The sequence below is a fragment of the Scomber japonicus genome, chromosome 14 (assembly GCF_027409825.1).
Source record: "Scomber japonicus isolate fScoJap1 chromosome 14, fScoJap1.pri, whole genome shotgun sequence".
NCBI lineage: Eukaryota > Metazoa > Chordata > Actinopteri > Scombriformes > Scombridae > Scomber > Scomber japonicus.
The window spans coordinates 16,338,798-16,361,942 of record NC_070591.1 but is presented as its reverse complement, the minus strand read 5'-3'; the positions used below and the strand labels follow the sequence as shown (position 1 = coordinate 16,361,942).

Below are 23,145 nucleotides of genomic sequence, written 5' to 3'. Positions count from 1 at the left end.
ATTTTAATATTAAACAAAAATTGGTAAGTGCATCATGCAACGTGTTCTTGTTTCTGTTGGCGTTTGGCTCCGTGTCACTTGTTGCTGGTGCTTCAATTGCACCGGACCCACAGTTAAAAAAATAGAATAGCAGTGTGTGTGTGTGTGTGTGTGTGTGTGTGTGTGTGTGTGTGTGTGTGTGTGTGTGTGTGTGTGTGTGTGTGTGTGTGTATGTGTGTGTATTCTGATCATTAAACTAGAGTTACAAATGTGTAACTACAGCCTTTGAAAGTGCTGATGACATTCTTGTTTTAGTCTCTCTCTCCACCTCCCCTTTATCTCTCCCCCTCCCTCACTCTCTCTCTCTCTCATTCATCTTAAAATGGATTGCTCTGTCACCTGGACTAACACTTTACTGAGAGCAGCCATCAATACTTTTTGTCAAAAACTGCAGGCTGTGCCAGACATGTCATCAATCACCATTTACATAAAACAAAGAGCTTTCTATGACTGCCAGTCAGAGGCAGGACTGCTCTGAGGTTACGGAAGATAAAAGGAGCTGTTTCATAGTTCCGTAGAGACACTGACTGCAGTACAGGTCTACATGTGTTGTCAATCTCAAACCAATTGCTATTGGTTACCAAATAGCAAGCAATAAATCAATGAACCAGAGCTGTATGATCTCATCTATAAGCCTCAAGGTGAGTCTACAGCTTTGAAGAACAGTTTTGAATGAACAGACAGGTTAATGTTTAAATGGATAAAAATAGCACCAATGGGATACCATTATAATAATGAAATAATGAAAGGAATGCCAGACTTATAACAGTCAACTGACAAAGCACAACTGTAACATTTGATTCCTCCACTGGAGTCTGTGGCATGTCAATGTCCACCTGTGTTTGGACAAGTTCACGAGTCAAGAGATATGAACGGCATCCTCTCCCACAGCTCCCATCAATCCCTGGTAGACGAAAATAAGCCAGCTTTGATATGAAACACACACACACGGGCCTCAGAGGCCTGGCTCATGCATTCACAGCTTCTGACATCCAGAGGAAAGCAAGATTTCATACCATTTATTTAACAGAAGAAATATGGTAATCAACCTTATAATCGTCCCCACTCCAATCCATATTTTCCAGACAAATATACAGTAAACAGGCCAAAAATTCCGAGATAATCTATTCAACCGATATGGTTTGTTATTTTGGAAATAACGTATTAGCACTAAAAACTGATTCACTAGAAAGTAACAAGATTTCTTCTGTTTTCTTCTCACCTTAGACGCACACCGGCATGCATACATACACACGCACGCACACATAAAGAATTCAATTTGGAAACCATCATTGGAGCGCAGAGGAGAACGGGAAAGTCATATTGCTATAATGCTCAGATTATCAATCATCCTGACATTTTATTGGCTTTATCACTGTACATACCATTAAAATGATGTCTGGCCCAGATTGTCAGGGGGCAAACATTAAACAGGCCAGGATTAAAATGCAGATCCCAAACACCTTCCCCTCTACTGCTGAAATTGCACAGGACTAGGCAGCTGACTTTGGATGTGCTGTCAGAGGAGACATCGCATCAACACGGAGCTGGGCTGACGAGTAGATAGATAGTGTCACACTCAGGAAATGCAGAGGCTTCCCTCTATTTATCACATGATGTAGTCAGTCAATGCACTAAAAGAGTGATAACAAATGAGGGGAAGAAACATATATTAATCTCCCCTTGCACTCCTAATCAGACATCAATGGTAAACTCCTTTGCACTAGAATGACGTGCGGCTAGGCTACTGCTCATGAAGGAACATATTAATTCCAGCACTTGTGCTATTAAAAGTAATTTTGGTGGCTCTGAAGCAGTGAGGAAAGCAAATATCCATATTTCAAAAGATCTTGACAGTTAAAAGGTTGTTAATGGGCATTTAAATGCTAGTGCTGCTGCCAAGCTGGCAAAGAGAGCCATAAAGCAAAAGAAATGTCTTCTCTCTCTTAAAACCTTTAATCAAAGCAGTGTAAAGCAAATACACTGTTCTGCTGCCTGTGTACAGCAAAAGAAGAAAGTTTTTCTTTTTTACAGAAATTCTTCTCCCAACTTTGTATAGTCATGAAACATGTATATCCACACATGCATGTTTGACTTTTCCAAGGAGTATGAGAGTTACTTATGAATTTGATTGCAGCATAAAGTTATATAAAAGGGGTAGGGTAGTTTTTCTGATTGACAAGCTGTTTTATTTTAGACCAGGAATATTCTGTGAAATTCGAAAAAGATACGGCCATGTTCCTAGAAAATTCAATTCACTGCAGTAGCTTGTACTAATGTCCGTGTTTCACCACAAATTTACAAGATAGAGATAGTCATGCTCAGGTCTGTCTGAAATACCTTACAGTGGAGAGTCCCTCAAAACAAGTGACGAATCCACACATGATGAGCCAAGAATTAACTAATAAATTATGAGAATGAAAGGTAGAGTGGTAATATCTATATGTAAATATTTGAAAAGTAGTAATTACACCAACAGTTTCTTGTCAGCTTTCTGGAGTAACCAGATATAAAAACAAAGGGAAATGGGAAAAAATGGTGTCCTTAGTTGCATTGATGGACTGCAGAAACAGAGCATTAGAAGTTAAGACAGTCCAGCAATTTTAAACAACTCATCTCAAATGTTGGACCTATGGTCAGAATCTTGTAAGGGGGGAAAAGCCAACGTTGTTTGAAATGTAAGATCACAGGTATAGATGACACACATGCACACAGAGTAAACCTTAAAGGAGCTCTCAAGGGAAAATCTATGACAGCTCTGATGCTTATTTGATTTTGTTTGCTGTGTCAGTCATATGATGAGAGAAAAAAAAATTGGCTCAGTTCTTACTGTCACATGAGAGTTTTTACTGGTATTTAATAGACTGCACAGGGTTGTAGCAGCAGAGGAACAACAGCTAAACACAGGACTCTGTTCAATTTCAACATTTCATATGTAGTTAAATTTATAGCCTAGTTATTGAGCTTGGTGAGTATATTGAGGTCCTTCTGAGGTTGCATTATTCATTTTCAATCCATTTCCATTTTTTTCAGGACACATATTACATATCCCTTTTTTCAGAATATAGCCTCGTAGCTGTTATATTAATCATTATGCAGGCTAGATAAGTAAAAGATGGATTTAACAGATAATACGTAAGGTCCACTAGTACTGTATAACATAGAATTTAAAAGTCCTAGTGTAAAGCAGTATAGACTATGGTTGGATAGATTGACAGGAGTCAGAATATTGTGTTCTTCTGGGAATGAATGTTTTCTTGCTCTAGATAAGAAAGGGAAGCCAACAGTTATACAGGTCTCATGACCAGACACACGGTTCTCTAATGACATCATTTCCTCATTAGTGGTGCTCTTCCCCATGTCATGGGCAGTCCACAAAGATTTCACTTAATAAAGTCAAGCTTACATCAAACAACATTAGTGTTGAGGTCAGCCGTTGTAAACACTTTACTCACTTGACGAGTGAGTTAAATCCCACAACGGCCAGAAGGAACTCTTATCATATCTACCAACTTCATTAGTGTTAAACAAAATGGGCAAGAAATGTTGAGATGATTTTAACATATAGTTTTGATCATGTGCTACCCTCCTTAATGAACTGCCACAGTGTTAACACAAATATATGGCAGCTTGTGTGAACTCTGCAGATGAACTGACACAGGTCTTCCTGTACAGGGACTTTGAAGCCTGTCACAGAAGGCTTGAGACAGCGCTGTTCCTCTCATTAATCTTCCAATAGAGGAAATGAATAGACTGACTGGGCTCGACAAATTTTTGTTCTCTCATAAAGAGAAACACAGAGGAGCTTGGAATGAAATTCCATACATTATGAATGCTATTATCTTCAGCTGCCAGTCTCAGTGAGAGAGAGAGAGAAAGCTAGTAATCCAAAACTAATAGGCAGAATGAGAGGTGTAAAAAAGTAGGGGACTGGGTCAGATCATCTCTCTCTCCATCTCTCCTCCAATTACTGACAGACAGTTGAGATTATGAAATGAGACTGAGGAATGAGAAATATTCATATTTCCTCTGAATGGTATTAAACCCTGACAAAATAAAAGAAGATGGTTTAAATTTTGACAGTGTATCAAATCTGACAAGATATTAAACTGATCTCAAAACACAGACTGTGTGTATTATGGTCGAAACAAAATAGGATGTTCTCGTCTTGATTCATTAAAAAAAAGAAAAAAAAGATTTATTACTAAAAAGACACAAATTGACATTTTCAAAATGACTGTTCCAGTCCTTTCCTTTCATCAAATTATCAGGCAAACAGTGCAGCCTGATGTTCAACTGGCACCAATCATCAACCACCAAACCAGTGAAAATAGCAAACATGACATAACTCAGACTTGATCTGCAGTCAGTTACTGCAAACAAAATCCCTTCAAATCCTTGATGACTGTGGGACACTCATCCGCGACACACATCCATCATCACAGAGGTTGCCGGAAGGTCATTCATGGTTCCAATGTAGCAGTCACTACCTATCCAACATCCCAAAGATGATTATCAACAGATAGGAGCACAGCAGGATACAAAGACACAGTATCTTAACACAGAGGGAGTGTTACAGTATGATGATGAAAAATATAACATTCAGGTTAGAGGAGCTTTTTATTACAACTATTCTTCTTCTTCTTTAGTTCCAAATATCATAAGCTGTGTATATGCACTCTTTCACTATAAATTTATACGACTCACATTTTTGACAGCACCAAATCTCATCCATTTTCAGATAAGATGATGCACAAAACCACACCACTTGCATCACCAACACCCCAGGAGAAATTTGGTCATACAAGCCTTTTCTTGCTTCCGGATATTCTTTTCAATTCTGGGTACCTCAAGCATCCTCCACTGGCTCCACCACTTCAAAAACACACCTCATGAAAAAATCAGGAGGCCTGTCTGACATGTGTCCCCGTGCCCTGATGGCATGCCAACACCAAAGACCAGCATTGATTTTCTGTAACGCAGGGTCGGATTAGCCCTCTACAGGGATTAGCTGCCTGTGCAGGGCCTCAGGGTCCGCTATAAAACTAATAATTAATTTAAACAGCCAAGCCCATGGAAGAATACACTCACTACACGTTCCTAGTGTGAGGGAGTGAGTATGAGTGACGGACTGTCTGGCACTCTGTTAAAGGAACAGTTGTGTAGGTCTGTATGTTCATTGTTGTAGCATAGCATAGCGCTTTGCTCTCGCACCAAATTGCCATCACTACACATTTATGAAAGTTTATGCTACAGAATAATATGTAGTGCTAATATAAAGCATTTAACTATTTCTGTCGTTTAATTACTTAAACTGTCAAATAGTCTCATCAGTAGCCAATTAAGAAAACACACATCCCTACACTCTCACCAACAAAATCATAACAAAACATAATAATGACACAGAGCAACTATGATGTTAGCAGTCAGGCAGCAGAAAATGCTTTAATTGCAAATGAAGACAGAAGTTTCTCTGTGCCAAGGTGACTGCATCAACACTGTCATTAGCGAATTAACTGATTTTTTCATATAATACACTCTAATATGAAGTAAAAATACAGGAGAACAAAGTATGTAGGAGGCAGACTAATGAGATAATATCAGAAGTGCTAAAGAGAAAAACACTGTCAGCAGGTTAATTTCTTTTCTCTACATTTATTTCATAGGTTGAGCTGACCTTACTGTAAAAGGACCTTGTTTACAGTAAGCTGCCAATGCCCTCTCATAGGAGGAAACTTAGCTTGGTAAGTGGAAACATAAAATCACTGTATAAATCTGTTTAAATCCACTCCCAAAAATCTCTGTATTTTTACCAAAAGGAATCTTCAAAATCTGAGTTGACGAGTGGATGGCCAGTAACAAATACTGCATCTAACACCAGTGGTATGGATATTGTTTTGTTTAAATGCAAACCAGAACCATCAATCTCTTTATTTATTTGAAGACTGATTTCATGTCCTCCCATCTTCATGTGTAGATGACACCCAACTGTATGTCCCCTGTAAGCCTGGTAAAACAGATGTTTCATGTATTACCTCACTGAAATTAAAAATGTAAGTTTCTGCACTTGAATGACTCCAAATTAGAAGTCATTATAATTACCCCCTCCGGCCCTAGCACTAGCAGCATTAACAATCTCTCCTCTAGTCTGGGTACCTACCTAGGTATCTAATGGTGCTTTTCCACTATACAGTTCTAGCACTACTCGGCTCGACTTGTTTCGGTACGGTACCAGGAACAACCTTTTTCCATTACAATAGTACCGACTCAACGTGGGCGGGGTCGTCATAGCACGGCTGCACGAAACTGCTGTGACTTCATTTTATACGTGACACAAACACATAAACAATGGAGGACATGGAGGCAGTGGTGTACTTACTGCTCTGCCTTTTTTGTCACAAAGCAAGAGAAGAGAGCTGAATCGCTGTAACACTGTTGCCAGTATTTAAAAATGCCGGGTTTGATTCTTGTGTGGGACGGCTCATGACTCTTCCAGCGAGGACTCTCTGACCAATCAGTGGCCGGCAGTCTGTTGACGTCACATTTAGTATCGGCTTGGCTCACTTGGAACCTCGGCAGAGCAGGTACTAAAAAAGTACCAGGTACCAGGTACTATCCCTAGTGGAAACCGAGTCGAGATGAGCCGAGTAGTGCTAAAACTGTATAGTGGAAAAGCGTTATAATAATTTTTGCTATGAGGCCTGTACCCTAGGGGTCACTTTTGGCGGTGATTTGTCTTTTGATGCTCAGGTGACATACGTTTTTGCAGTCCTGTTTTGCCCAACCAAGACAGCTAACCAAGATCAGGTCATTCCTTTCATCTGCAGACTTCGAAAAGGTGATCCATGCTTTTATCTTCTCCAGACTTTATTACTGCAAAGCATGTTACGCTCGTATCAGCAGGCGGCAAAACATCCAAATACTGCAGTTGATACAAAACACCGCTACCAGGTTATTAACATTACTAAGAGATGCAACCACATTACACCAATCCTTCACTGGTTACCTGTGAGTTTTACAATTTTTTTCAAGATTTTACTGCTTGTTTTTAAAGCCCTGTTTGGTCAGATTCTTGCCTTTATCTATGATCTGCTAACTCTCACACTCACAAGTCAGTCTAAATTGTCACTATAGGGGAGCGGCCCTGTGCTGGTCAGGTCCCTCAGCTGTGAAACTCCCTGCCAGGAGATCTTAGACAGGCAAATCCAGTGTCCTCTTTTAAATCTCCTCTTAAGACTCACTTTCATCTTATGGCATTTTCTTAACCGGTGGTATTTATTGTACTATTGTATTTATAGTACATTAAATACCATTCTTGTCTATAGCTTTGTTTTTGATCTTAGAAGGAACGGCTAGAAGGAACTCTTATCATATCTGATCATTTTATTAGTGCTAAACAAAATGTTGAGATGATTTTAACATATACTTTTGATTATGTTTGCTCTGTCAGTCATATGATGAGCTGCTAGTAGTGACACAGATGTTATTTGCTTCCATTATCTGTTTTTATTGTAAAGCATTTTGTAACTTTGTTTTTTTTAAAGATGCTATTTAAGTAAAGTTTTTATATTATCATTATTATTATTATTATTATTATTATTATTATTATCATTATTAGCCTTTCACAAATATTTCCTATCACAAAAAGCAATTATTTCCTGTCAACCGACCAATGAATCTTATATTGTATGAAACTATAAAAACACTACATCTGTTGCTTAGGAAAAAACAGCAGCTGTCTTCCTTTTTAATACAGTAAAGCAAATCCTGTCATAAATCAACATAGTTATGTGTGAAAGCACACAGACCAGAGGTTGCAGTCACTCAGATATTATATTAGTGTATCTAAATGCCTTGAAATGTATGTGCTCATATTTATTGACATGCTACGTGTAACACAATCTATAAACAATGAGCCTAAAGCTACATGAATAAAACTGTCTTGGAGTGAATGTGTGTTTTACTTGAAGTGAAGCAAAAACAATAAAAAGCATCACAAGTTGAAGCATTGCACTGTTATCATCCCCCTCCTTTCACCCAGCTTCCAATAAGGGTTGCCATAGTCAGAGAAGGTAAAGGGATTTCTCCTGCTCTTCAAAAGACTTTGATCTGACTGACACACAAACGGCCCTCAGATCACAAGTCTACAGACCCTGTTCGGCCTCTCTGCCTGGTCTGCTTGTAGATGTACACTCCGTTCCTGTGAGGATTCCTTGCCCTCCTCCCATTTCCCTTCGTCTCTCCTTAATCCCTTCTTCTTCCTCCTCCTCTGCCTCCTCCTTCTCCTCTTCCTCTGCTGTTTGGTGTTTTGAAACATCTGAGTACAGACATGTTCTGAGCTTTGGAGGACCCAGGGGCCCCAGATCCAGACAGAGGGAGAAAATAAAGAAACTCTACAGTGCCCCCGGTACAAAAGCTATCTCACCATTACCACTGGGGAGAAACTCTTAAACATCACCAAACGTCTGGACAGACAGAGAAGATCAGAAGACTGTTTGGTCTGTTGTTCACATAATAATACTGTCAGCTAATGGTGCAGTCAGCAGCTCACAGTGGAACCACTATGATGGGAGTCAATGTATTTATCCTAATGGAGAGAGGGTTCTATGAGCGAAAACAGAGAATAAGAAAACTGTACTGCCCCAAAATGGAAGGGTTGTTCCTTGTAGTTTTCCAGCAAAGACGTGTCAGCAGCATGGACATGAAACATGCCGTCACTGTTTCTTATCTCAATATGTCCCTGGGTGGAAAAGTGAGGCAACAGCTTACTGATGTCTTGCAGCCTGCCTGACCATTAAAACATATTTCCATGGTGATGGATGTCAGATGTAGCCTCAAAAAACCCATCGCTTGCCCTTGATTTCTGAGCTCATTCCTAACTACAGTTTTTCTTAACTTATTCTTCATGCTTCGCAAAACGAACCAGAAAATGTAGACTATAAACAAGTTAAAATAATAGAGGAAAGGGGAGAACAAGAGTGCAGTCGGGTGAGAGCACGGGGGCTGTTATCTCCCACAAATCTTCCTGTCTGACCAATATCAAGTACTTGGGATGGCGGCTTGGACGGACATTCAGTGGTTTTTATAAGTGAAAGCTGTGAAAGATGTGAGTAAGTTTATCTGAAATGGAAACAGGAAATGAGTTACAGCTGTGCTGAGAATGTGGCACAGCTGTCCAGATCCAGAGATGGTTTAAGCATTCTACAGGAGTGCAGGGAAAAAACCCCACGAAAGCTGTTAGGGGCCAGAAATTGAAGAGCAAGCAAAAAAGATGGCCTACATGTAATGCAGTTTATCACTTTAAGAGCGGCAAACCATGATTAAGCCTGACCCAAACCACATATATTTAAAAAAAATATTATATTAGGTCCTCATCCTCACCAACATGTAACAGCAATTTCTTTTAGTAATCATGAGGCCTTCAAAAGCTGCTATCTCTAATAAGAGCTTCTGACTGCATCTGATGGTCATAGGATTTATTCATCTACTGATAACATTTATCATGCAACCCTCTTAAAAAAATCATCCCCCCGAAAATTCAAAACATGGCAAAAACTGCAATCATCCTTCTAAAGTCTTGGCATGAATACATCCATGTATCTGTCTTCACTTTTCACCCCTGGGCCTTCTAGGAAAGACTGTGGGAGATTGAAAGCCATGAAGCGACCAAAACTGTCTAGACCATACCAAAGGAAGCTCCTTTGTTCTTCTTCCAAAACAGGCTCCAAACCTTTTTTTTTTCTTTTTTTTTCCATTTGGGACTCAGCCAAGGGAAGTAGAAGTATGGCTGCCCCTCTCCATGCTCTGTTCTAATATGTTCCATGCCTTCCAGTTGCTTACATCATCAATCTGGGAGATGGCTAAGTGTGATGGGGTGAACATAAACAGTGCTTGAGCTATGGGCTAAAAGAGACACAGGTTGTGTCTCAAACATAAGTTGGCGCACTCTTCCCCTCTTTTTATGGCAAAACACTCACACGGTATAGAGAGGTCCTAATCACTGGCAGGTATCCTAAATGACTCTGCATGGGTTACTTGCTTGAATATCAAAATTCACCCACATCATCAACTTCAAGCAGCAAGCTTGTTATTGACAGCTAAGTGCCAGTCCTAATCATCTGCCTTTTAATGCTTGCTTAAAAATGCACACCCTCATGTCAAAACCTGAGCGCACATTAACTCTCCCCAAATCGTCTACTTACTAAACATGTCACTAATGAATTATACATTTGACTTTTTTTCCCCTCTCCCGTATTTACATGGTGTTTCAGCAGAATTTGTGTAGTAGTTGTAAAGTATTTAATAAGTCTTTAAATATGTACGAGAGTCAAGATCTTAGCCACTGCATGCACTGTACTGTAGATGTTTACGCAATATCAAAAGACTCTGCTCTGCCTATCAAAATGAGTAAGACATATGGACAGTTTGTTTTTCACTTGCCAAAATAGAAAAGGGAGTATGTCCACTTGGGCCCCATCAGGTCAAATCATAAAGATCCATCACTGGCTTTGCACTCTGCTAAAACGCTAAGGAAACATATTGTAGATTTTAAGACCCTTTTTATTCAGCCAGACTGTGTACTAAAACTAATTGGATTTCTGTCAATGGAAAAAATATATCCCTGGGACAGCTTTGAACTCAATAGCTCTGCCTATCCAACTGCGCATGAGGGAGTGGGACCTTGCCACATGCCAAGCACCAGGGAGGAAAATTAAATCGGTGGTCAACATAAAATATTAAAATAGCATGGTATCGAATTTTTGAAAAATGATGTCAGGGCGGCTCATTATGGCCAGCAAGGCAGTGAATTAAGCTATATTTAGTGGGTGATAATTGAAATCATAGCTGTAGTTATTACCACTGACAAGTTTCTAAATAATACCCAATAAATCCCTTCTTTTTAGCGAGGTCCCCCTGACAGCTGGCAGTGCTGAAAAATATAAAGTACAGAAACAGAATCTCTTTTCCTTTCTTTCCTCTTTCCTTTCCTCCCTGCCCCCCAACTCTCTCTCTCTCTCTTAGAGCCAATAAAATGTCAGCTTTTATTCTCCTCCTCCAAAGTGTTGGCTAGATGTCAGCAGGCCCTTCTAAAGCTCTGCCACTGCGAGCTGAAGGCCTGTAAATCTCTGTGTCAGTGGCACGCCATCCATCTTGGGATATACAATAAAAAATGTGACGCAGTCATAAAAGGAATGGCATCACTGCCCAGTATTTATAATGTGAACAAAAGGAACATAAAGATGTTCCTTTCCATTCAGGATCCGAAACCACAAGATGGCCTCAGATTGAAGAAGAGAGGATGTTGTGGAGTGCTGTAGAGGGCTGATGGCAGCTCCTGACAGTGATTAACAGATGCTTCCTCTGCCATCAGTGGGCTTATGTTGTGTTTTAACAAACATAAATATTTATACTATATACAGTGTATTACACTGAGGGTAAAAGAACTGTGCACTAACAGAGTGGCTACTCGACTGGCTTACAGTATAAGGCCAAAAATATTTTTCTTATGGGCAACAAAGCCTAGGAATAGACTAAAACCAACAATGAAATGATCCTACTAATAAGTATTGTCTGTGTGGCCAAAACCTAGTACAGCTGTGCCATAAAGCTCCACTGTTATCCACAAACTATAAGAAGCACATCAATGAGCTACACTGTTCCACTGACTAACATGTTTTTGAGTCAATCCCACATAAACCATCCTGCTGCTGTAAATACTAACCAAATGTGTATTAACCTGAAATTGAAAATAGTCCCCAACAAATGCGCTGTTTACTCCTGTTTTGGTAACATTTGCTTAAAAGCACAGTGTCCAGCTGTTTTAGGAAATTGATTCGCCTTGTATAAAAACTAAACTACAAATTTGTGACCTGCTTTAATGGCCACAGTTGAAACAATATTGAGAGACAGACTAATGTATGGATGATTTTGTCCTTTTACTAAATGTGTTGCCAATTAGAAAAATACAAATGAATGGAACACATCTGCATCATGCTATTCCAGTGGACTTTGGACAAGAGTTTACCAAGTTTATTTTTAATCTTTTTTGCTGTTTCTGGAGAGAATCAATGTATAACTCACTATCACCTATGTGTCTACTTCTGCAAAATGTTGTGGGCAAGACCAAAGACTAGATGGTTTATTGCCATGGTGATACTTGTCACTTCCTTGAACAAGGTTGGCAGACAAGGTAAGAGCCGATTTTCACTTCTCTTTATACATGACTTATCAATGTGTGAAACCATAGCAGCTTTGCAAGAACCAACAGGGTGGAAGACCTTATTTGTGCCATGTTGTTGTCTTTCCGCTCACTAAAGTAAAGCTACAGGCGGACGTGGTTGGACGAACTATACTATTTGAAGGGACAACTGTTGATGGTGTGAGGGATGATCAAACAAAATTAAACTTAAGCTGTCAAGACTTACACTGATGATATAACCAGGTGAAACTTTTATTGTGCTGGCCAACATTACATTTTATAAAAGAACATATATGAATATAGGACGTTCAACTGTGAAGCAGATTATAGCATACTGTATGTGAATTCTATTTAGGTGAACTTTCCCTTTAAGATCTATTCCTTCCTTGCCCTCACAGACTAAAGATCTTATTCAGTCTATCCAGGAAAAGTGTACTGTTTATACATACAACCCTAACCCTAACCCTTCAAACAGTAGATTTGAACTAATACTTGGTTTTGATTCAATGGAGAGGATTAAAAGATGCAGATCAAACATTATCTGCCTGTCAGGGAACATTTAATTGCAAAATTATAAACACAAAGACAAAACAACAAACCAACTATGAATGCAAGACATAATGAAGGCCACATTATTGCGGTTTGGTTGCAATTTGTGGGAGAGCTTTCAATCATATACAAGTTAGCCATCTTGCCAAAAAGGGAAAAAAATGAAGTGGTTCCTAGTTACACCAGAAGATTATTGTCTTAATTTGAACTCAGGAAGAGGGTTTGTGTCTGATGCCTATCATTTAATCTTTTTAAGATATATCCAAATATATTAGTACTGTTGAAACTGTCCAGCACATCATTTTATCTAAATGACTTGACCCGTCACATTCATCACATGCACATATGGTTTTGATAAACAAATTGTTCTTCACTACTTTACTATGACTTGGAGACTCAAGCTCTCTGCTGGCACGTTTGGAACTGTCCTCGACAGTGAGAAAAGTGTTTGCAGCAATCACATAAAAGGAAATTCTGATATAACCTCAAATTGGAAAGATGGAGAAGCAAGACAAGCCATCCATTAAGCATAACATCCTTAGCTCTGTGTCATCCCACCACTTTCCCAGGAGTAGTACATCATTTAAAAAATAAAAAATAAATGTCCTGGTGAAAATTAAAAAGGTTTTTTTTTCCAATACCATAGAATGATACAAAATATCAATGTCCCTGATATGAATAAGTTATTTCCTGTGAGACCATGTCCCTCTCATCTCTCTGGTTTAAATCTCTTAGGGCCAGAGGAGTGCTGCACCCTTCTTAATTTATGAGACACAGATCAGGTTATCCTAGAATATCGGCCTAAACAGGCCTGATAGATCGGATATGGAATATATTTCCTCAGCAGAACAGAGTATGCCACCACTATTACCAGACACACACACTCTCTGCTCCCAGTTAAGTGATTTGAGGACTTCATACTGCCAATGTTTCATATCCTCTCCTCCTAACTGACACTTTATCTGCATACCGGCATCCCTGCAGATTGAACACTTAGGCAAGACAATGACAGGCTCTCTTCCCGTTGTCACTTTTCATTCTAGGACCAGTCTGATGCTTCTTACTGGGCTTCTGCCAATAACAACCTCCCCCCACCACCACCACCATCAAACAACCAGAGTCTACCTAGCTTGGATAGAAAAGGAGCACTTGATGTCTGTGACACTCATTTGTCAATTAGCAGGCCCCTTCCTCTGTTGACATACAGCAACTTGAAAGACAGAGCGGTGCCTGTGACGAATTAAGAGAGACAGATGAGTGAGGCATGAGCGGCAGAGTAATACTATAATGTTCTTTAGATATGAATATAAAACGACACAGCTGACAGGCCATACAAGGTTTTATTTCATTTCTCAGTGTACCAGGCCTCCCTACTTTGTCTTCTTTGTTCTCTTTTCATCAGACTACTTACATCTCATTTTGACAGCCGGGCGACATTTAGAGCACTTTCGTTTTAAAACGCAAGTTAGCATACTTGATTTATCATTAAAATGCAAAACGCCTGCCATCACCAACATAGCCTGGGTGAGCACATACCCCCTCAGACACAGAGACACACACACATACTGTACTGTACATACACACACATGCACAGGTAGCTGAGGTTCATCTGCAATGCTAACGTCTAACATGGACTCCTCTGTTGTAATGACAGGATGAATTTCAGCTTGAAAGTCTAATTTCAGTTCATCTGCTACATAAAATTCTTATAAGTATATCAAAGAGGAATGTCAGTGTTTCATTGGTCTTCAGATCATATAGCGAGTAGTACTGGACATGATCCCAGTTTAGTTCACAGCTAAATAAAAAAGGTCTATGTGGTCAAATATTTCCTGCAAAGTGAATTTAAAGTCAGCTTTAAAGGTGTTTTGTGCCACCTTTACAAAACCTGATAACCTGCAATAATAAAAAATGTAAATCAATCACTCTGAACTGTAACTGAAACAGTGAAATAACTACAGTGTAGCGCAGGGGTGAAAAGATAACACAGCAGGGATGATGGGCAAGCTAATTAAGATGCTAATAACATTTTACTAATAAGATGTGTTAAATTTGTCAGGTGTGACAGTAGACACAATACAGGACAACCACAACACGAGGAAGAGACTAATGATGGAGGAGAGAGCCGGTGCTACAGATCAAACAAGAACCTTTCAATCACATATGGGATTTGACAGTAGACAACTGTACAAGACTGAATCTAAACATGCTTCTCATTTTAGACATGTATGTGTGTATGCAAGCCATAGCCACACATCTTGTACAAATAACACAGCCAGAGCACCTTTTGATCCATCTATCAAAACATTTGCAACAAATCACCTTGTGCTCCTTAACACTTCCCCAACTGGTTTTCCTTCAGTTTTTTTTTCCCCACAATGTAATAAATATCAGAAGAGCTGTTCCATTCACTTCAATGGAAATGTGTGTCCAAACTTTTGACTGGTACTGCATATGCAATCCAATACAATACTACCCTAAACATTAGCCTTCAGAATGACAATGGAGTTGAATCAACATCTTTCTGACTCTGTCATAAAAGAAATTGAAAGTGATAATGGTGGGGATTATGGCAAGGCTATTGTATTTTAATAGACTGAACATGTGTTGCTATTTTCTGCCATTTAAGTGAACATTTTAAGCACCGCACTGTAATAAAGTTCAGTAACAGATGAGAGGGTTTGTAAAAATGGCAATCAATTGGAATGTATAGTGATGCCCAGGGTTTCCCCCAGTGCATTATAAGCCTGGGGGTAATAAGTGTCTTTTTCATCACCTAATACCCCACACCCAACAAACCACTGACTGTCACTACACACAAACTAGGCTACTTGATTTTTCTTCTGAAGTCAGACTAACAAAGGTGGAGGCGTAACCTTAACCCGCTGGCTCACCTGTTGACCAGGAGTGCCGTGGTTTTGTACTACGTGAAAATATTAACAATATTAAGTGCGCTAATTTCACGTTGGTTTAGTAGTAAAACGCTGCTATTAAATTCAGCGTTAGATAAGCTATGGCGGTACCTGTTTTAATAAAGTCAAAGAACAGGATAATACACTGTGATTATTCTGTTTTCACTTCTCTGTGAGCAGTTTATGTAGGTATACATTTTCCTAATGTCAGATATGTGATTATATTTCAATAGACCAAGAAACAGGCTGCTAGGGAAAAGCCTTGCTGCCTGCCTGAGGATCAAAATAAATGGACCCCTGTGGCTGAGATGGACTATCAGAAAGCCCTGGAAGTCTTCTTTGAGAGACCCAGAAGGATGACATGTAGTGATCTAACATACAATGTGCCACAAAAAGTAAGAGAGGCCAAATGATACATACCTCTTAATATCAGTGAGCCTCTGTCCCCCTTGGCTTTAGAGTGATCAGTCTGAATCTCTTGGTTGATTTTTGAGGGAGGGGGGTCATTTATTGTTATTTATCTTACAATGTGACCAGCATTACAAGGCTTGTATTAAGATTCATGTGCCATCAGGATTTTACTTTAAGTTATTAATTGCAAACATTTATTTATTTTAATTGTAGTTTTTGTATTAAAACATTGATGTTGAACAGGACTTCACGGGTGGCGCTTTTGTGAGACTATAGTTGGTGCTTGATTATTGTCAATAAATGTCTTATAATAACACATGATTATATTGATTATTACAGTCATTTTTTACAGAGCAGGCATGGCTTTCACAAACACTGTCACTGCACAGATGTGATTTGTTTATCAAGGTGCCATGGAAGATCTCAGAAGAAAGGTATCACTTTTCTACCAATGTTAGGATTCTTCATGTGACTCACAGACATGTGTCCTCCTCAAACCTCATGTGTCCAGGGTGATAACACTGCATGTAACAGATGCAGGCACCCAAAGTGCACCCCAGTCACAGAGGGGGAATCACATCAACAGCACATGCCCACTCACTGCCATGTGTACACACCTGACCTGGAACAAAGTGGATGACACAATACTGTCCAAGCTCATCCTGAGACAGAAATCTCACCGTGAGCCACACTTCTCACCACATTGATAAGACAGGGTGACACTGCAGCACACAGAGGGAAAGGTGTGGGTGTGACAGGCCGCTGCCATAATTTCATCCTGCCATTACCTGCCCAGCCACTCACAGTTATGCTCACAGGGACAGATGCACAAACACTTCATGCAAGCAAACATGCACAGGCATACACAAAAACATAAACACATGTGTAAGACACTAAGCAAACACACAGGATGGCAGTACCTTGCTTTTCATTGTGACTCATTGTCAGGTTGGTGGATGAGTGTTGTCTGTTGTGCTGACAGAAATAAGCATATTAGCTACAACAAACTCTGGCAATGTCTCCCTCTCGATTTCAGTCGAGCAGCATGACGGAATGCATGATACTGAAGGCAGTCCGCTGTGCATCTGTTAACACCTGGTCTGCTTGAGTTGACAATGAAACAGGGGCATGATGTCAATACACAAATGTCTTAACTATCTGAGAGGTGATGTAAAATAGGGCCTGATGGGTAAGAAAACTTCCAGATTCATACATTTTGAAGCTTAGGGATGTACAGTACCATAATGTTGTGATATAAGACTTATAATGTGTTATTATAGACACTGTAATATTGTAATGGAACTTATGTAGATTTTTTTTTGCTTATGGCTGCACTATAGGAATCATGATACACTGGTCATCTCATCTATATCTGGCAGTATAATATTTTCTATGAAGCCATTCGTGCGCATCTTCTTGAGTGATTGCAGACACTTGGAGACAAAATAAGGTTTAACATTAAATTAGTGCAGGTTCTGGTACAGAATCCCAGAAACCCAGAAGCATCAAAGCTAATGTGCCAGTATACTCCATCAGAAGGTTTTGTCTGATTGTTCAGATAGTTCAGATTCTGAAACCCACTCCCCTCGTACCTTTTCCAATGTCAGAATTGAGAGCGCTGGCCGTGCTTGGCCAGGTGTGTGAAAGTGAAAAAGGAGTGAGGATTTCAACTTCTCTCTCAAGCTCCCTTTGTTCTTTTTTCACACAGCCATTTCTGTCACTTTTGATATGTATGAATGAGCCCAAATCTATGAATGCCGTCTAGGAGAGATTGTCCGAAATTGTATACCATTAATCCCATGTTCCTTTTTTTTTAATAGCAAGATATTGTATCAAAATGTAGTGGTATTCGACTTTGTCCTTATTAATAAATGAACATACAGCAGCACATGTTCAGGAGTAGAAATACTATGTTTCACAAGAAACAGCTTCCTGCTGTTAAGCTGTGAGTCAGAGTTCTCTGTCCATTAGGTGCATTCTTATGAGGATCAAAACTGCTAGGGGGTTTGCTTTGCCTTGGTTAGCATATAACATTATCACATGTTGAGCTGCTTATTGAATTTCACAGCTCCACCCACCCATGACCCACTGTTGTCATGTGAGTATCTACACACACCAATCGCAACTAAGACGGAGATTAAGAGGGAATGGTGGATATATAGGTCTAGTGTGTAAGTGTGTGAGTGTGTGAGTGTGCGAGTATAATGTAACAGCTTGCATGACCACACTAACAGGTCAATAGTGTACATTTTAACCTTTTAACACGTCTTTACAAGAAGCGTAAAATTCAAAAAGACAGCCAGAGGTGTACACATGAAACACAAGTACAATGAAAAATACATAAAACCACTTCAAGCTGTGTTTGATGTTAACTCAACGTATAGATTTGCAATGTAAACCATTTAAAAACAGTGTCTACAGGAGAAAAAAAAAGATGAAGCACTATGTAACAGATCACTTTTCCCACTAGCAAACCATCAATCAATAGTCTACTAATATGAGCCTCAAATGGTTGGAGAACCACTTCATTACATCTGCACCGCTTCTCTGCCCATACCACCCTTTGAAGTTTAGTAATGATATCTGACATCTGAGATTAGCTGAACTGAAAATTAATAATGAATTAGTAATATCTTGAGTCATAAATATTTGATTCTAAACATCAAGTCCTTAATGTGACAGGTTCAAGGGCAAGAAACATAATGCCAGCCTTGATCTCCAAACCAACACACATAAGGGTTGTTTCAGTCAGTCTCCATGAGGCTGTTTGCAAGACATAACACACTTCCTCCTGCTCTGAGGTAGACTAACTCTTAGATAACTGCTGTATTGTATATTGGGTATGCTGTACCATGCACATCAATCTATAAGGATTTACAACTTGAAAGTAAAATACTCTCTATTACTGTTAGTATATTTATTTCCAGCCTTCATCAAGTTTATAGATAAGCATCTCAACAGTACCTTAAATATACATGCAGGGTACATTTTCCAATCAGAAGACCACAGACCACAGATCTACTTTTATTAGCCTTTTGCTATCATGTCTGTTAGCTTTGATGACATTTTACTCAACAGCCTCATTGTGGATTGTAGACAAGGTGACATAGCTGGACCCAGCTTTAAAACTAATTTACTTGAGCAAATGGACATTAGCCTAAGACAGACTGTAAAAGTGAAATGTATCCAAACTCCAAACTAATTTCCTTAAAATTCCATTGCAATTGTTCACCTCACTTGCTCAATTTATTTATTTCAATATTTATGCAATTAGATTTATCTGTGTATTCAGGTTCAAATAACCACAAGCAGCCCCTGAACTCTACAATCCATGAAACAGTCTGAATAGTCACCCAAAAGCATAATATTGGGACTTCACACAATCATTTATGTAAAGGTGAACCCCATACTAAGCACAACTGTGTGTAAACTAGGGCTGGACAATATATCAATATCATATCGATATGGTGATATGAGACTAGATATCATCATAGAATTCAGATATCGTAATATCGTGATACGGCAGGTGTTGCCTTTATTGACTGTTCCAGCTATTCTTATATTTGCCTTTACCCACTTAGTCATTATATCCAAATTACTGATGATTATTTATCAAAAATCTCATTGTGTAAATATTTTGTAAATGGACCAATAGTCATCCCTAAAATATTGGTATGATATTGATATCGAGGTACTTGGTCAAAAATATTGTGATATTTGATTTTATCTATATCGCCCAGCTGTAGTAGTAAATATTAGGTCAGAGGGTCATAGGTTGCAGGTTTGCTGAGAATGAATGCTTCTTTTTTCCGAGCAACATCTGTCTCACATTCAAACAGTTACACCAAATCACAGTGCCTTGCTCACAGCTGGTCTTAACACTGTGCATACATGATGTAAAACAGTGAAAGTGAGGACTCCATATCTACAGCACAGACAACTGCCTCAAGAAAACTACTTGACAAAAAATTGCCTCCATTGAGACGGTGTTGTGGCCTTACAGTCATGAAAAGGTTTCAGAAACAAAAGCACCGTCTCTAACCATCATCTCCTCTCTTTTACTTGCCAGATCAACTGTGCTAGTCCTAGTCCTGCTGTTGAAATGGCAGCCCCCTCTGAAGCAGCTGCCATCAGGTGTTCCTTCATGTCCTGACAGAGGAATCTTTTCTTCTATTTGCCCTCAAATTAGCATGTTACATTTATCGACCACGCCTTTTATCCTGCCCCAGCGTGGCACCAGCTCAGCTCTTACACTCATTCAGCTCTTTGATGTCCTGATGACACTCAGACCACCTATAGACCAAGGGCACACATTCAATTGCACCTAATCTAAAGATGCATGCCTCCCAGTAACAGACACAGAGAGGAAGAGAGAGACAGCATATGTATCCAGATGATTACATGTTTGAAGTCTGTCAGCTGTTTGCCTTCTCATCTTCTTACCTGATCTGGTTGAAGCTCAAATCCAGCCTTCTTGCAAACTGGCCATATGAGTCCCCAAGGAAGTCTGGAATGTATTTACAGTCATGTCCAATGTAGGAAATCTTAAAAGGATAATAAAATGGAAAGATAACTGTGAGATAAGTAGCAATAATACAATGTCATCTGATATGAGTATTATTATGGGTAATATTCATTCATTCAAACTGTTATTTAAGCCTCAAAAAGTTATATTTCATAGGGACTATCATTTGAAATAATTAGTCAATTGAATGATAAGGCAACAGTTCAGTGAGACTGTCTTATTATTAACCCCCTGAAGAGATGTTGATAAGATGATGATAAGAGAAGTTATAATTATATTTTCTGCCATTAACACTTTCCAATCATCAACAAAACATCTCAATTACCAAGCAACTGAGATATTATGATAGAAACAGTTTCAACATATTCCACTTCCCAAAAACGATGAGCCACAGTCATGACACAATCATTGCTGCAACTTGGAGGCATTCCTCCCTAGTTGGAGGAGGAACTACAAAACTGAAAGTCACGTCTCTAACGTTAACTACACTGAGTCACATGACACACCGGTGATGTTGAAGAAATAAACATCAGTAGGCTATACCTAGCACCAGTGAACTCTACTGTTAAAACACTCCGTGATAAAGGTACGACCTAGGTAGCCTATGCAGTGGAGTCAAGTGGGGTGACGTTTTGGGGTGGGGGCAAAGTTCTACAGACACAGTTTCCAAAATGAACTTACTTGAGTCCCATTCAATGCGACCAGCGACTCGTTGCTTGCCATAACTTTCTCTTTAGTGGGCGAGTGACAGCACGGTGACTTGGTGTTTTCTGGAAAATTATTGGAGTTTATATCCAAAGTCCGTCTCGCGTAACAAACCCGCTGTGTAAAACATTAGATGGTGATGTCTGTGGATGTAGCCCGGCTAACTTTGCAGATCTAATGGCGCTTTGCAATTGACTTTACAGTTTCCGCGTGCCGTTTCTATCAGCTGACCTGCTGTTGTGCGGAAGCACGCGGGCACAGTCTCGGCTACTGATTTAAAAAAAAAGAAAAAAACACACAGTGCTCCTGACTGTCCGCTGATGGAAAGAAAGGATCCGGTTTCTCCCTGTAGGTGTTAAAACCTAGTTTCGTTAAAAAACGCGTTCATAAAACTCCTTAACATTTTAAAGAAAACTCAATGAGAGATTGTTATTAAGTATAAAATGCTTCACAACCACACGATAATCAGCACAGAGTATCAACAATACACCTGTTTCAAGTGTTCATAAAACTCCTTAACATTTTAAAGAAAGCTCAATGAGAGATTGTTATTATTATAATTTAGTATAAAATGCTTCACAACCACACAATAAGCAGCACCAAGCATCAGCAGTACACCTGTTTCAAGTCAATATATAATGAAACTAAAAAGTTATGATAAGGTTGCATCTTCTTTAGAACTGCAACATAGACTACATGTCAACTAAAATGAATCATCACTATATTCTGATAATTGATTAATAGTTTTTTTTAAATAAAATATATACTAATGATCTCAAATGTGAATAGATCTTTATTTCTTTAGTCATATGATAGTATACTGAATATATTTGGGTTGTGGATTGTAAATCAGGACAAAACAAAACATAAAGACATAATCTTGAACCTTGAGAAACCATTTGCTTCACAATTTACTGACATTTTGTAGACCAAACAATTAATTGATTAATAGAAAACAGATTAGGCTAATGGGTAAACAAAATGCTAGTTGCAGGCCTAATCGTCTTACATTCCACTCAGTGTAAATCAAGAGTCCATTCAACTGACAATTAAACTCAATTTGACCGATATATTGCGACATATTTCAAAAACGCTTCCAACAAAGCTAGCTAGCTTTCCAGACTAGCATCTTCCATTCGTTCTATAACACAAGATCACGTTGGGCTCATTACTGCCCCCTGTGGCTGTAAAACAATGGCAACACGCTCTGTAGCTCTGTTTAATGGTCCACTTCAGCCACATTACAAGAAAATAAAAGTTCTAGTATAGGGTTAAAATTGTGTCATAGGTAATAATTGAACAAAATCTCCCATTGATTGAACCAAAAAAGTTCAACTGAAAGTGTAAAGTTAACTGAAAGCAAAAAAGTGATGAAACTAGCCTATACAAGAGGGAAATATTTCATCACAATATTTTCTTTTGCTCATCTCGATTACTTTTTTCACCTCATGTTCTGCTGATTCTTTTTTTAGTTTGGCTGTTGAAACATTAACCTGTGCCTCCAAAAGTCATTGGCTAATGGTGATGTAGGCCTGTAACACCTACCTACATATGAGCTTTGTGACAGCAGCGAAAAATGCTAAAATTAGGCAACAAAACCTACAAAAGTCACTACAAAGTTTTATCGTAAGTTTTGCCTTTGAGGTAATTTTTTTTGCTCTCAATTTATTTGTATTTTCTTTAATTAATTTATTTGCTTATATTTGATGCTTGGGAGATTTTGTTCAATTATTATGACACAAATGTAATCCCACAGTATATCCACTGTGTTGCTAGCTAGTGGGTATACTATGGGTATCGCTAGC

General features: G+C 39.0%; 1 protein-coding gene across 1 annotated transcript in view; it reads right to left on the bottom strand.

Annotated features, from left to right (window-relative positions):
• Positions 1-21,555, bottom strand: part of lrmda (leucine rich melanocyte differentiation associated) — a 203,726-nt gene extending 182,171 nt beyond the window's left edge. Inside the window, exons 1-2 of the mRNA XM_053332914.1 lie at positions 21,317-21,555; positions 20,554-20,654 (exon numbers count right to left, since the gene is read on the bottom strand). Of these exons, the coding sequence (XP_053188889.1) occupies positions 20,554-20,654; positions 21,317-21,358 (143 nt within the window). The 5' untranslated portion in view covers positions 21,359-21,555. The remainder of the gene's footprint in view (positions 1-20,553; positions 20,655-21,316) is intronic.
• Positions 21,556-23,145: the final 1,590 nt, after the last annotated feature.